Source organism: Anoplophora glabripennis, unplaced genomic scaffold (assembly GCF_000390285.2).
Source record: "Anoplophora glabripennis isolate ALB-LARVAE unplaced genomic scaffold, Agla_2.0 scaffold4, whole genome shotgun sequence".
NCBI classification, from domain to species: domain Eukaryota; kingdom Metazoa; phylum Arthropoda; class Insecta; order Coleoptera; family Cerambycidae; genus Anoplophora; species Anoplophora glabripennis.
In genome coordinates, this window is record NW_019416568.1 from 1,890,754 (window position 1) to 1,907,798 (window position 17,045).

A 17,045-nucleotide genomic window follows, 5' to 3' on the forward strand; every position below is an offset into this window, starting at 1 on the left:
TATAAGTAAAAAACTCGGATAAAATAGGTATGATAGGTTGAAAATGTTCCGGACCGAGAGGAAACTACACACTTTTATTATGTGAGTTGTACTGAAGGTAATCCAGAAAAAATTTGCTTGCCCCCTCTCATGTCCACCTCAAAACAGATCTGCCCTGGTCTAATACAGCAACTAAATTAAACCGCCAATGATACGCGCAAAACTATACACTATTATGATGTGTAAGTACGGTTCTGTTCTGTTTCGTCGACCAATACTTTTGCATCCACATGTTTGAACACTATTTAAACGATATCAGATAGACCCTAACCAACAAATACCGAAACAGAAAATAAAATAGCTCTGAGCTCTGACGAATATTTAGTAAAACCGTCGAAACTTTATCTAAATAGCTATTTCGGCTTCACTGCGTGTGCCATAGTGATTACTCTTCGATTTGAACCTCAAAAGCAGTTAGACATTTGCTTGCCAAACAGGCCGTATACTATTATTACGAATCTAGCGTTCCCGGTCAGCGCCATTAGGAGTAATGAGCACGTCGCGACGCTGCAACATCCGGCTGTCTCGGCAGAAATGCGGTTTGTCGTCCATATCGCCGTCGGTCCCTTTCATTACAACGCGACGGTCATTATCGCGTGCGGGCGATATTTTCTCGCGTAGGTACTCAACCACTTGAACGCCATCAAAGTGGCGCTGAAATGGGGCGGGGAGGAGCGTACTTTAAAGGGTCTGGCATTAGGAACTTGAGTATTTATTATATCCTTGCAGATGTAACACTATTATGTATCTAATTTGAATCTAATTCTTAACTTATCTCAGTCTCATTCTAATTTATTTCCAGTCTACAGTGTGTCTACGGATAAAATGGAAAAGAGGGAAAATATTTTTATTTTTCATTTTACGAGAAAAAGGTATTCTTGCTTAAAATTTTTGCATATCTTTCAAGACATTTTAAAGATATTTTAAAGACGAGCAAAACTTTTTCTCGTAACATGAACAATAATTTTTTTTTGTCTGTTTCTATTAAAGTAGGCCGATTCATACACAAATTTAAATTATATAAATTTTTATTCCAAACAACTTTCATTAATAACATATTTCTGTATTGTTTACCAGGACAAGAATTTACCAGGACAAAATATTATCCAGGTATCTGACAAGTGTTTTAGGTAATATTGACCTATAGGAAGAAATTCTACCACTCTCCTTTTTATTTATTAACAATTAAGTGCAAAAAATGCAAATTTTCGCTATTTTTGCCTACCATGGCGAAAATTTATATCCTATTGAAAATATAAAGTAATCATTACTTGAAACATAAATCAAGCTTTAAAATGGCGTTTTATAAAAGTTGATAAATGAATTTGTTGCTTAGAAATTTACAAACTTAGGGAAAAATAAAAATTGACAATGTCTTGTAAAAAATCCACCTACAACTATGCTATATGCATGAAAAGTTGGGTCTTGTGATACTTTATAAACCCTCCAAATTTCAGATCGATCCATCAAATAGTTTAAATTTTATTCAAATTGTTTATCCCAGAGACCATGATTTTGCAATAACATTAGTCAGAAAATAATGAAGATACAGCAATTCTACGGGTACCATAAGAAAGAAGAGCTAAACTATCATTATGAACCAAAAAAAGTGAAAAAAAATCGTTTTTTTTATTGAAAATTTGTTTCAAAAATAGTAACCTTTTTAATTAATAAATAAATTGAATAACTTTTTCCCTATTGCTGGGAGATAAAATATTTTTTCATATTCGGAAAGCTGGCTTTTTTAGACGAATTTAAAATAAAATTGTCCTAGGCCAATTTGGGACAAAGTTAGCTTTTTAAAAAAAACTAATTTGTTTATAACAATTAAGAAACCTAATTAGCGCCATTTTGAAGTTAAAGGTTCAAAGTTTAATTACAAGAATTTTAAAAACGATTGCTCCATAACGAGGACTTTGGTGAAGGTTTAAAAATTATGCGAAATACGTTTCTATAACCATTCTTTGAATTACGAAATAATAATCATAGAGATACATTTGGGTAACTTACCAATGAGATAATCAATGTGAAGTTCCCAGCTAAATCGCAAATCCATGACTCCCAACTGTTGCTGAAGAACTGCTAAGTGTGTGAACTAATTTTCAAATGGCTGAATCACTTCAATTAACTATGGTAGTGTCATCAGCAAATAAAATGACATTTCTAATTGGTTCATAAGTAGGTAAATCGTTTATTAAAAAAAGTATAGGGTCTGAAATGGATCCTTGAGGCACACCATGTTTAATACTTTTTTCTACTAAATATCTTTGTTATTTCTTTTAATATCCCTAATACTAAAAACCTCTCAAAAAATACAGTTATAAATCTGTCAGCAAAATGTGATTCGTCGGGGCATCCCCAAATGATCCCCTCGTCTCGTTATTCAGATGGGGGTGTTATTGGAAAACCGTAAACCAGATTTTTTAATAAATAACGAGAAAATTTAACGATTCGTAAACACTGCCTGCTAGAGTGGCTTCGAGGGCTAGGATTTTATTTTCAATTAAACGAATTTATTCGGCGATTCGAATAAAAAGCCGTCCTATTCGGTCGGCTCGCTCCAGTTTTCGAACTGGGTTTAATTGGATTGTGTTGTTGGATTTTAATTTAAAACAAATTTCTGCGACGGCCTCTATGAAAATTGAAACGGATTATTCTTATTGCCGAGAAACTAATAACTAACTGCGAAGAGCGAAATGCTAGCGCGCAATAAATTCACCATGTACAGGGTGGGCATTTTAAACGGTATCTATAAAAAAAAATAAATTAAGTACATACTTTCTAAAATTTTACCTCACTTTCCATTGATTTCAACTTTCTGATCTAATCCCTGATAAATAGGACGTGGCTCATAGAACATCCTGTATAAAAACTGTTTATTACAAGGAATTAATCGTAGACTACCGTTTAGAATTGTTTTATTTTGAATTATAATTATTGATTACGACTGGCCCCACTTTGGGCGCCAAAATTGTACGTATTGAATTTAACGTATTCAATTTATATATAAAATTTATTATTATTAATATTTTGTATAAAATACAACATGGAATTATAAATCCCAATTTCTCCATAATTTTTCACAATACCGTGACACCTTACTAATTTCCGGGTACCCTATTTTTTAAGATCGTTAAAACAAATATCCTTATCAGTGACAACTGTTTTATATTTCCCGTCCGGTCACTTTTTATCGGCCGGCTCATTTATTACGGGCATATGGAAACGAAAACAGCCTTGTTTTATCTCTTCCATCCCACTTCTGATATGCGTAAGCGGCCATAAAAAAAAATACGGGCCCATGATTATAGGGGCGTAATAAGCGGGCACATAACGCATCCGCATAGCAAGCACTTGAAATTGCAAATGGCTCTTTATCTCCATTGAAAAACGCCATACGCGTCTAAACTGTTACGGCTATGGCAGTTTTATACGCGATAGCAAACAAACGAACGGGATGGGTTGGGTTGGGTAGGGATTATTTATTTTACAATGTGGCCAAAAAAGGTGAAAAGGAAGTAAATATTTTACATCCGCAAAAGAGTAGTCTCGTCCAATGGAGTACTATTTTGAAAGAATTAGTATCATCATTGCTATTCCGTTAACAGAATGTACCACATGACGTAATAATCATCAATTATTTATAATATTGTACAGAGAATATCATACAGTCGATGTTCTGACCATCAGAAGAGATAACGTTTCTGATTTCTTTTAATTCTGCACCAATACTGACGACATATTCTTGTTGCAGCTGTTGCCAGGTAACACCAACACCTTCACCATAGTGGACCAGAAGCTAGATCCTCCAGTCATTGCCTCAAAAATACGTTTTCTTCCATACAGTGACCATGTGAGGACGGTGTGTATGAGAGTGGAGCTAATTGGATGTAGATGGACAGGTCAGTCAGAAAACAATTCCATGACAAATCGTCTCGAACTGATTTGTATTTCCCAGAACGTTTTTCTTAGAGGCAAGATTAGACGCTCAAGTCTATAAAAAGAAGAACCTGTACCTGACTTGAGCTTCTGATCTTGCAAATGTACTTTTGAAGGCCCTAACAAAGGAGAATTTGATGGCACCTTTGTTCAGTACGATGGATATTGCAACATGTCGACTTTCATAGTCAAGTATATAGGTGTGTCTGTACAAAAAATAAATTAAAAATAGTGATGACCTATTTATACAACTTTCCCAAAATATGTTTCAGAAAATACCCATAACAGTCATAGTTGCTCGATATAATTTATTTGTTAAATATGATTCTCGAAAGCACCAAAAAGGCTTGAGGTGAACAAAGCTCAGTTCCTGATCAATCCCTATTACCTAGAAACGTACCGTTGTTGTGCTTAATAGAATTTTAGCGTGCCACTTATAACACCTCGGCAGAGCATAATGCTGAATATAATTTGTAACCGACCGCGAGTATAGAGGCCTTGATTATTTTTATAATTACATCGCTAGCGGTATACAGAAGCTTGCGACGCCAAGTTAAGTTAGATCGGGTATAATTATTCTGTATTTCTTTTGTAATAGATTTCTGTTTTGTTGTATTGTACCTGGAATTTTACGCTTTTGTTAACTGCTTTAATAACGGAATAATTAAGAGAGAAATAAATAAAATAAGGTACAATTTTTAATGATAACCACTTCTTGGCTTCTATATCTTTTACTGTCATACATATTCTGCCATTTTTAGACGACTTTTGTTTTATCTTTAAATTGTAGTTGTTATTTCAGTTCTTAGATTAGTTTTCCTGATTCTTGGGGGTCTATGGGCATATTAAAGATGAAAGCTCAACAAATTTGATCTCTGATTATTTGATTTTCAATAGTTTTTTAACGCTAATTCATAAAAAATATTGGGTCGCTGAACTGGGCCATCGAGTATCTAAAGATGAAGTGAAAAATGTCTCCCACACACACACAAGGACTCCTTCAGACACCCGTCTCTCAGGAAATGCACCTGCTCCGTCGGCATTATTTATAGGCCTTTTAATCCGCGCAATTAATAATATTCGCGCTTTTCCCGGATAGCTTTGCTATTAATCATCGTTAGACCGGGAGTATTAAATAAGTGGAAGCGAAAAAGGAGACGAGAACCTCCTCACAAAGCGAACTAAACAATGTTATGGTGTTCCCTTATTATTGATGACTCGTAAAATGTGATTTATTTGGCGGGTATTTCGCGAATTTAAATAAGTGAGGCGATTAGGGAGGGTGGAATTTATTCGCCTCGGGCGGGGGTACCGACGCGGGGCAATTTTATGCCCCGCTATACCTGAAATTTTAATTTAAAAATTAATTAGCGAAATGTTACTTGTTTAGTCGCTTTTAGGTGTAACCTAACGGAACCAGGATATTTATTTGACTATAGCAGAGATAAAACCGTTAGAAACGTTTATGAGATACCCTGGATGCATTGCCTATGGGTATTGTATCCCTAAAATCATATGAAATAGGTACTTTTAGTAAAAATGTCCCAAGGTTTGTCATAAGGAGTAGAAGTTGCCATTGTTACACTTTTGCATCGCAATCTTCTCGGACGCTCTAACTAGGCTAACAGCAATTGAGGTAAAAAAAAGAACTAAAAGACATTGAGTACGGAGTACTGTTGTATGTTTACGGATTGATTCATTATCAACCGTGACTTGTCCATTTGCAGTACGGCGGTTAAAAAAATGGCTACCGCTAAGTTAACTGCTTTGTTACGCAAATTATTGAAGCAATTTGCAATGGAAATGCCAAAAAAAGACGTAATTTATTCGAAAGCCGAAGCCTCGGAATAATACACCATAGCTGGTGAATTCCAATTGTTGCCGATACAAACGGCACGTCAGCATTTCGGCGCCCCACCGCGAAAACCGACAACTCGCAGATCGTTCTGCGGGCCGCAAAGTAAAAACCGACTAATGAACAGGCTTTTCGTTCTGTTGGCAACTATTTCGCCTGTTTTCCCAGCCGGGAAACAACTCGTTACGTACAAATAAGGTGCATTAGGAAGTTTAATGCGAAATTTAACTTGTACTAATTGGGATAATTACTGGGACTCGCTCTGTTAGGCAACAGTGTAATAAGTCTGTCAAAAAATATTAGCGAGGAGTTAGCACGCTGGTTGTTGTTTCTTGTTTAATTATTTCCGAGTCAATCTAGGAACTGTAATTGTGTTAAGACTTGGAGACATTGTTTTGGGACGGAGTAAGAGAAAGTTTATGTGTCGTTATTAGAGTAAAGCCAGTGACGTTTTATTTATTAGATGGTTGTCTACAATTAATCTGGTTTTTGGGTTTTGTAAAGCACTATTATCCGCTGACTTTGTTGTTTGAAACGTGATATTCCCTTCAGGAAACGCCGCGTTTGCTGGATCGATTGTATATTCAATCTGCATCCCGAACTATCTCGACTATCCTGATTTAATATGAGACTTTAAATTTAATTACCATAATACATCGCGCGCTTGCACTACGAAAACTTTGTCCTATCTCTTTGTTCGTTGTAAAACTTGGCCACAAATTTGTGTTATTGTTAAACCAGTCCTCGGGAAGTTGTCGGACATTCGGATACAACTCTTCTTTCTTGTTTCAATAGTGTTTGTCTAATTTGGACAAATACTGTACGTACTTTGCATTCAAGAATAATTGCAGGATAGAAATTTCGAAGCTACAACCGCATTAAAGAGCATATCCTGCATTTTTGCAGGTTGCCTTTTGTAGTTACGAGTCGTTATGTACAATGTCAGCTTTCCTTTGACTGGCTGCGTTTATTGGTTGTGAATGAAGCAGACCGGTGGCAAAATTGCCACCTTAAAAAAGTGCCAATTATGATCGCATTTAATTCTGGACTGAATGGGAGCTGCGTCAAGCTGAGGTTTAAATACGATTATCCAGGGACATTGGATTAAATCCGTCCAGTTTCGTTTAATTCCAAGGATCCGAATCTTTTATTAGAAATCATATAAACCAGGTCCATTTAATATCAATGTGATTGTCTGCTTTGGAAACAGCCTACTCCATGTCTTTGAACCGCCACAGTTCCTAGATTTGAATCCATCAGATTATAATTGTATTATCCCAAGACCAATTTCTTGGCGTATCAAAGTTCAAAAATGGAAATACATATATATACGGGGTAGGGTCATAAATCAGTTACTCTGTTGCAGTTGGACTTCTAAGTTACGGTATGCCCCAAGGACTTAGTCGAGGGCCAGATCTCGACTTCACTGACCGAACCTACGACGGGCTAGAGGAAAACGGCCAATTATCACGTGGTCTAGGACAGCTGGTAGATGGACAAAAGGGCAGAGATAACTTTAGACTAGATCTTGCAGGACACGGCAAAGGTAAATATTACAGACATAACTTTTCACTGCATGGCTGTAATTTTTTTATCCGCTATATTATTATTTAATATGTTCCTGGGGATATGGGTCGTTTAAAATAAAACCACGACTTTTCTACATCCCCCACCGTAATGTCCTTTGCGAGAACAACGCTAACTCCGACCTGGCGAGCGAGGCCAAAGGTAAAACAAATGCATTCGTTGCCAATACACCGGCGGGATTTACATTTATATTACAATTTCGTTCTGCCCGCGGCACTTTCTACAACGTGTTGTTCGGGCAGGATCGCCCAATTTTATTTGCGCAATATGCGTTGTTCGACGTGAGACAGGGAAGGGAAACTATTTTGTGTCCCGCTCTCTAATGCACTAGACGTGTGGTCGAAACTAGACCACATAAATGCGTAGCAGATATTTATTTTTCGTACCCAAAGAGTAAGATCGATTCGATTAGCGTTATACTGAAAAATATAGTGAACCAAAATATAGCAAGAAGAATTTGAACTAATGAAATGTTAAAAAAATTGTACAGAGCCAATTCTTCTGCAGCTTCTAGTATTGGAAAAATTAAGACGCGAGTATATATAGCTTTCAGAAGCTCTCTTGAAAGATGTACCTTCTTAGAGCCAATAGCAGTGTACAGAACCCAAAGAATAGTACAAGCCAAAGCGTTTGTTCCTCACTATTTATATTTTTAAACAGATGGCGCTTTGAACAATCAAAAGCGTGTTCTGATTTGAGATTTCTTTGATGTTAGTTGGAGTAAAATCACTATGGTATTATTAAGAGGGATTAGAAATAGCGTTATAAAACAATTTAGTTGCAATGATAAGAGTTAACTAAAATTTCATTACATCGTTTATCTCTACTTAACTGGTTCCAAGAAACTTTTGCAAGCAACATGATGTTTGATTCAATTTAATGTTTATATTATGCTGCCGATCTTTTATTTTTACTGGTTAATTCAAGATACAAAAGCGGCCGAATTTGATGGCATCTCAAAACGAATACTGAGCCGCACAACAAAGACATTTTAACGCTCGTCGATTTTGTTTCCACGGCAACTCTTACATTGGAATCCGCTTAAAATGATATCAAAACTCAGACAGGGGATTTATTTAAGTAAACAGAGCAACGTCTTTAATCCTTGCTTTGTTCCTTCCACGGACCAATTATTTCAATTATTCTTTACGTTTCGGATTATACATATTTTCCAAAATAATGTTATTCCAGCTCGCTGCTCGGCTATTTAAAAAATATCGCTCGTCTCGCAAAGCAAGGCAGACTCTTCCATAGCAGGACCTTTCCCTAATGTTTTATTAAATTAAAACGACTTACATTTTGTCCAGTAATCTGAGATTATTATTGTTACACAAAAATATAAAAATAATGATAATGATTTATTGTGCACTTTTGTTATAAAAGTATTTGAATGAGAACAGAAAATACCGAAATATTTCACCAATGTGTCATTTTGGTTTCCATCGCATTTACCTTTCCATGTTTGTCCATTGGCGTCAAATATTTCATAAAAGTCATAAAATGTCTGGCAAAAACAATTTTCTTACTCTTCGTAAATAATGTAACCTAAATTCTATTACAGCTATAAATTTAATGCCGGACATATTTCTTTAGTATCACAATTTAACTTTCAGTGTTTTCCGTATGACCGACATCAAACTTATATTTGTACATGAAGAATGTGAGGTCAGAACAGAATAATTTATATAAATATGTTCTCGTTTACTAAAGCGGCAGAGTTTTGTAAATAATTATGTATACTAAATTTGATATACAGTAATGCAAAAAAATAAAGGGTCAAAAGAATTTCCGAATTATTTCCGTGATTTTTGACAGACTGTATTTCGATGAAAAATGGTCGTATCGAAATTTAAGAAAAAGGAAATTGAAGCTGAATAAACAAGCTATCTGATCCATGCAATGGCTTAGCTGAAAAAAAATTTTCCAAGTCCGTCGACCAAGAAAAAAAAAAGAAAATTTGCAAAATTTTTCTGTCACGCTATTTCTTAGAATTGCATGATAACCGTAGCTTCTAAAAAATTTCGACCGAAGGATATAAAAACTAGAATCTTAGAGCTTCAAAATGCTTTTTTTTTAAATTCCCGATACGACCATTTTTCACCTAAATACAGTCTGTCAAAAATCACGGAAAAATTTCGGAAAAATGATAAATTTCTAAAGGTTAAATCTTTACAATTCCTGTAAATTTACAAACAGCACAAGTCTTTGTCCGAGCTAATCGCCTATTGCAATTAGGACGAAATCTTTACTAAGGCCCAAAACAGGGGCCCATACGGACTAAGCTCGCAGAATCCCTAACCTGCAAATTCCTGAGATGAAGCCGTATTATTCCCCCTCAGCTCGTATAGATAAACGGAACTGTGTAGCGACCAAGAGGATACAAAGCGAAGGGGGAGTGTACCACCACTTTAATCCAGCTAGCCGCATAATAGTAGCCATTATTTGCCTAGATGAGCAAGAAGTGTTTCGGATGGCCGTTTGCCAAACAAACTGCTGTTTAGTGCTTTACTGTAGTCCATCGGACGATAAATAAATTTGATTATGGAGGGTTCTGGGGGTAATAAACAAGTAGCGATCTTCTGTCGCTAAAAAATTAAATATTTTAGCATTGGCCGAAGCTAGAAAATATTTATGTTTTACGTAAAGAATAAGATCGGTTCGAATATCGATGCACTTAAAAATTTAGAGCTACTGAGAACATGGAGCTTCTGTAATTTTATTTCCTCGATACGGGAAACGTCGGAACAAACACTTCTATCAGTGCAGATCCTTATCGTGCGCCCAGCTCTCGGAAGACATCCGGCTTTGATTATTTTTATACCGCGCTTCGATTCTTTGTAGAAAAGCTGGATGGTCGTTGACCCGCTTCCATACGTTGGAAACAATTACTCATAACGTTATTCTACGCGGAAACGCAGTCCTCAAAGCGAACTCACAAAGAATTGGAGCCGTTTGTGCGGGCGACGTTACTTTTGTGTTTTAAATTGCATTGCATCCTTTGCCGGGACTTTATTTTGAAACATTTTTTGAAATTACGGGTAACGGCGACGACGTGACGTTTTTATTCCGTTGTAGATTACTTTGTGCGACGGGTTGCATAGCCCACGGCGTCGGAAATAAATAAACATTGTTCCAGGGAATTCGCCGCTTTAATAAAGGTATTCGGACCCGTTGCACAATTCCCGCAGCGCTTTGACGAGTTCCGTATTTAAATATGCGCGTCGTTATTTACCGTCTTTGCACACATGCATAAGAGCAATTACACAAGACCACAAAAAAGTGGTAGAGGTAGTTCTTTGTAAATCAATAATAAAGATTCTGCGGATATCACTTTAACTTATTTATTTTTTTCGATTCTCCTAACAACGTAAATGTTTAAAATTCAAAAAGGTATAACTCTTCAGCTTATCTCAATCTATTGGTCTTGTAGATCTGGATACCTTCTACGCATATATCTCCTACCTTGTTGCAAAAACATGCTAGTCATCAATTCAAAGATTATTTTACAGCTGAATTCCTATATTTTACTGTTTTTATCCTTTTTAACGTAGGTTACGAGTGGGTGGGTTGGAGGAACGACACCCCTGGATGGGCGGGTCATCCTCTGGAAATGCTCTTCGAGTTCGATAAGGTTCGCAATTTCTCGGCGGCCCATTTGCATACCAATAACCTCTTCACCAAAGATGTCCAGGTAAAGTTAAACTCAAGTTCAGGGACAGGCGTTCATCTTTTACAGTTTAAGCTCGCATAACAAATATTTTTGGTGTATTTTCCAGGTTTTCTCGCACGCCAGAGCCTTCTTCAGCTTGAACGGTAACATCTTCAGTCCCGAGCCGGTCCATTTCTCGTACATGCCCGACTTGGTGTTAGAACACTCCAGGAACGTCACCATAAAGCTGCACCACAGGATCGGGAAGTTCTTGAAGCTCCAGCTTTATTTTGCCTCCAGGTGGATCCTGCTAAGCGAGGTTTCCTTCGATTCAGGTTAATAATAATCTGTCGCCCCTTCCACCACTCGAAATGCCAAAAAACATTTTTTTGGAACAGGGAATAGAACTGGAAGTTAATATTATTATTTTTCTAATAAATATTGCACTAAATTTTAACTTTTACACGTGTGACATCTTTTGTGATTACACAGACGTATTTACCGATGATAATCCAGCGACTATCGAGTAAAAAATGCAATCTAATTCTCATTAGAGAGGATCCGCTACATGCATGTACACTTACATTGACATTTACTGTACACTGCCGACGGGCTTTTTGCAGGCATCCCGTACGGGCTCCATAGACGTACGTACCTTGCAGATAAGGGGTTCGCATAAATATTGTTGGGGTTTGACACAACATATCTAACTGTAGCCACTTGGATTTTAACACTCGAAAAAGTGGCAGATAAATCTTGTAGAATCAAGAAATCGATATTCTGGTGACCTTGGATTTGACACTGACCTTAAATTTCAAGATCAAACCGAGGTCAACTCGAAAATATTACATTTCTTATGTCAGCAATCGATAAAGTGCCAAATTTTACGTCCGAATATATTGATATAGGTATCATATTTTGTAAATTTATGAAAACTATTAAAAATAATATCCTTCAATCTTTGAAGATGAGTTTTCTATCCGAAGCGTCACTAAATAGTAACAGAGGGTGTACCAAAATTATGGACAGCCTGAGTAACTCTTTAGGCTGAGTTAGCAAGGAAAATGACCTCTATAAAAATTATTGAGGTCATTACTTGATGACTTTAGGTTTAACCTTGAGGGTCATTTTCAAGGTCATTTGAATGTCAGCTACTTTTAGACCCTGGATTATGAAAAATCGGGGATTTTAGGCCCGGATATGAATTATAATTTGAGTTAACAGTGATTTTATTCAGGAGATTATGTAGATATCAAGTTTCCCATAGGTCCTGAAGACGATCTATGGTGGCAGTAGATAGAAAGAATTAAAATGCTCTACAAGGTTCACCTCAAATATTTTTAGTCTAAGGTCACTAAGTGGTTGTTCTTGATGACCTCAATAACTTTTATAGAGCTCATTTGACGTCGCTATTTTGACGAGATATACTGAAAGCTTCGAGAGAGATATTAGACCTCCTAGGCAACTCCTAGAGATCACTCTGACCCATGGGTCAAAAGTTCTCGAAAATAAAATTTGAAAAATGAACGCTGACTTCCAAACAACCTTGAAAATGACATTCAAAGTCAACTTCAAGGTCATCAATTAATGGGCCCCAACAAATATTAAATAATTTTCTTGATCTCTATTGTATTGTATTGTACTGTACATCATTGGACAGCAAAGAAAATGGTTACTTGTGCGGAAGGGGACGGTTAATTAGTACTCTATGCATTATTCTCATATATTCTTATTTACGACCCCTTTTCGGTGACGCTGATGCGGGGTCATAAGCCAAGTCTGCGTCCCGATAAATCCCCGTATTTCAGGCGAGGTGGTCGATATTGTAGTCCATTTTGCATGGAACGTTTTGATTTATTTGATAGGGATTAATGCGGGGCCTTTATCGCACGACAACCTAAAAAAACACTCAGATACACGCTCGGCAATCTTTTTGTCGTTCATTTTTAAAATACCCTTCTGCCGATAGATTGCGAAACCCGTTCGGAGCGGCGCCGACTTTTTTTTTCGATGCAGTACCTGTTCGATTTTGCTCTACGTCGCATGATAGATCGCCCCGTTGGGGGCTCTTGCCGGAACTGATGGATTTTCGCAAAAGTTAAGTGTCAGTAAAATAATTTAGAGCACTTGAAATTCGAACAAGTAGTAGAAATTTTATATTTTTATCTTCCAAATTAAAACTGAAGTTATTTAAAAAAAAAAATATGAAAAACTAATATTTCGTTAATACCTTTTATAGTGAACAACAACTTGTTCAATGTCAAGTATTTAAGTGACTACAACTACCTGGGGTCCCTCAGGGTTCAGATTCGGAGCCACTATTATTTAACATTTATGTTAACGATATATCTTATTGCCTTGACGTGCTTATGTTAATTTTTGGTAAACAGAGTATATTAACCTCTCCTTATGACACAATGACACACCCTTAAGATGGACTTTTTTTTCAATAAGCATATACAGGGTGTCCCGAAATTGGGACACAGATTCCTTACATCAAAATAATGCGATTAAGCCAAACTTACCTTGGTCCATTTGTGGCTAATAAAAAAGTTACAGGGCGTTAAAGTTGAAATTTTGAATTCGAAATTCTTAAAATTCTTAGAAAGTTTTCAAAGGATTCTTTTGAAAATTTGAATTAGGGGGTTTTCTGGGACGAGAAAAACTAATAACTTTTTTATTAGCCACAAATGGACCCAAGGTAAGTTTGGCTTAATCGCATTATTTTGATGTAAGGAATCTGTGTCCCAGTAATTTCGGGACAACCTGTATACGTCTAAGACGTCCTGTGTAATACTGTCTACTCTATTAACTGTTATATTTGTGGTTAAGACTTCTAACTCAGGACCTGTCACGACGACGACCGACGTATAAAATATGTGACCCGCCTGCCCACAGAACGGGAAAAGCAAAATGTCGCCATTTAATGAATCGGAGCAAACGAAGCGGAAAATAGCCCGCTCCGGAGAAAGCCCGGGAAGAAAAAGGCGCGGAAAATCGAGACGAGCGATGTTGCGGTTCATTTTGTGCGTGACGCTGCGATTTACCCGACGGAGATTAATATTAGCATTTCGCGTTGGCAAACAATAAGTCATTCCGTTGATTATGGACGGTCGAGAGATTAGAGGACCTCGCCCGGGCCTGCCGAGATTTCACCTTAAAGATCCATCGGCTGGCGGAGGACTCTTGAAGTTTCGGGCCGCCGAATATCACCCGGAGTGTCGCTCTTTCCGAGGGACTGTATAGGGCTTATTTGCATTATCCGGAAGATAAACCTACGGTGATAAATCCCGTACGGCAAAATTGAAAGTTAGGGCAATTTTTTTCATTGATTTAGTGGTAAATTCGTCTCTGTATGAACGTACACGAGATTAAAATCAATAAATTTGAGAAAATAACTTAAAACGTATTAATTTTATTCCAGTAACTGTCTCTGGTAACTTCACTGATTCAGAGGAAGATGTTCCTGTTCCGGAATCCGGTCGGGAGTACCCCCTGCAGCGGGACGAGGTTAAAAGCACTTCCAAGGCGACAGACAGCGTAGTGGGACCTTCTACCAAGGCTGGGACGCAAGAGGAACCCAAGCACTACATCGGCTTCGTTATAGGCATCCTCACGGTTGTGATACTCGTTCTAGTGGCGGCTATCGTCTTCATAGTGTTCAGGAATCAACGACTCAAGGCGGCGGCCGGTCTGTCTGTGATTCCGGTGATCAGGAACGACTTGAAGAGGTTCGAAAGTGAGAAGGTTGGTGATTTTTTTATTGTGCGTGTCCAGAAAAGTGATAAGCTTGTATGTATCCGCGTTATCTTTATGCTTCAGAACTGTTTTCATAGATTATTTTTTTTATAAAATAATCAATGAAAGTATGGCAGCGCTTGGAAACTATTAGATTTATTTCTTTTCAAAACATCAGCGAATTTTGCGTACCGTTGGTTTTGTAATTTTCGTTACGTTAACGCGATTGAAATCTGTATTCAAAACCTTAGTGAAATTTACAATATTTACAATTTCAAAAGCTTCTCTACTGAAACTAAAATATTAGCCCAGTTACTGTAACTGAAAATATAGTAATACCTCCAAATTTTTTATAACTGCATAGATTTTTCTCAAAATTTAGAATTAGGCTCATCTTACCCTCCACTTCAAAATTTATTATGCGCTAGGCGTGCTTTTTGTTCTTAAGGGGTGAAAACCACCCTTTATTGGAGAAAAAAGAAAAAATACAAATTTAAACATTTTATGTAATCAAATCCTTTTTATTTATGCAGTATGAGTAATTTGATGTGCTACCTAACATGAAAATTAATGTATCCCAAATTTTCAACCCAGCAAAACCTTTAAAAACCACCCATTGGATGAAAATAATATAAAAAAAATTTTTCAACTTGAAACGTTTTAATCATGCATTTTTATTAAATTAAAATTGATTTCTTGATTAAAAAATCTTTTTTATCGATTGCAACTTTTCAACCCTTGAAAAATACCCCTTGTTTCGTAAATAAAATGAAAAAATATTATTGAAAGACTAGAACCATTTTAAATGTGCATTCGTATTAAATAAACATTTATTCCCTTCTTATAAAATCATTTTGAATTGATTGCAACTTTTCAACCCTTAAAAATTACCCCTTACATTTATAAACTTTTATTTTCCTCTTTAATAATAATAAATACAAAAAAACATTATAATTATTTGTAAATGATTATTCGTTGTCACTGCTATTCTCTTATTATTATTATTATTGTGTGGTGTATGTACGTGTGTGTAGTATAGTGTGTATTATAATATAGTACTGGTTTATTCGAATATACACATACTAAATACGTATATACATACAAAAAAGATCTAAATGCTTCAAAATTCTTGTATGACCAACATTTTCCTAAAATTATCACCTATATAGGTACGTGTTTATTTTTTTGACGATAACTTTCTTAATTTATTAAGATTTTTAATCGCACAAAGGCTCATTTTGCAGGGAATTGTAAGGGCTACGTGAACTGTTGAATTGATCTTTTTTAAGCCCTTCATTTTTAAGTTTGAAGGGTTTAAAGGGCTCGAAAAGGGTGGTTCTCTCATTCATATGATAACTAAAAATGGCGATATCTCGATTAATATTAATTTTAGAGGAATAAAAAAAAGCAAAATCTTCAGAGAAAATAAAGCTAAATTATTTTACTATTGTATATTTTTCGTACACTCTTTAATTTTTAAGTTACAGCATAAAAATCGATTTTTTTTAAATAATTAATATTTTCAAAAATTAAGTTTTTTACGAAATCATGCTTTGTAAGTGAGCCAAAGACCCAGAACATATTCTTAGAACATAAATGAAGAAATCTGTAAATGGATTACATTTAATTTTAATTCTGTCGCCAAAGGCACTGATTTGTTTATTACTTTTTTCTTAAAAAAAAATAAGACTATCATGTTATTTCGACCATATTTCCGTTAATTTTGATTCTAAAGACTTTTAAAACAGCTCATTTTAAAGGTTTTTCAAAGTACTTTAAAAAAGGTTCAGATAGTTTTTTTTCCTAATATTTATGGTTTTGGCGATATTTAACGTTAGCTGGATCCAATTTGGTCTTTAGGTAACATATAATAATGTTTAAAAATCCATAACTCAGTTCATATTGCAATTAGAGAAAAACAAAATCATGCCTTTAGATTTGTTTTTTATTACCTTTCTTTTTGTTCATTACAACTTTTTCGTTAAATCCATTGGTTTCAGAGTTATTTGCAAGAAACTGTCCGAAAACAAGCACTTTTTCAGTAAAAAATCAACATTTTTCAATGACGAATTACTCGGAATGTATTGGATTATCCAAAAAACTTTATATGACATTTGTTACTTAATATTGACTCCCCTATCGATTCCTTTGGTTATTTTGGGCGTAAAAATTTCCACCCACAAGAAGGGGTGGGAACCACCCCCAGGGCAAAAGCACACTTCGGCACTATATAAGTTT

The 17,045-nt window shown here is 35.9% G+C and overlaps 1 protein-coding gene across 1 annotated transcript in view; it reads left to right on the forward strand.

Moving 5' to 3' along the window:
- LOC108917493 (discoidin domain-containing receptor 2-like) overlaps positions 1-17,045 on the forward strand; it is a 59,514-nt gene that overhangs the window by 27,046 nt on the left and 15,423 nt on the right. The window contains exons 4-8 of the mRNA XM_023454959.1: positions 3,794-3,941; positions 7,200-7,379; positions 10,972-11,111; positions 11,197-11,404; positions 14,494-14,816. Coding sequence (XP_023310727.1) covers positions 3,794-3,941; positions 7,200-7,379; positions 10,972-11,111; positions 11,197-11,404; positions 14,494-14,816 — 999 coding nt within the window. The remainder of the gene's footprint in view (positions 1-3,793; positions 3,942-7,199; positions 7,380-10,971; positions 11,112-11,196; positions 11,405-14,493; positions 14,817-17,045) is intronic.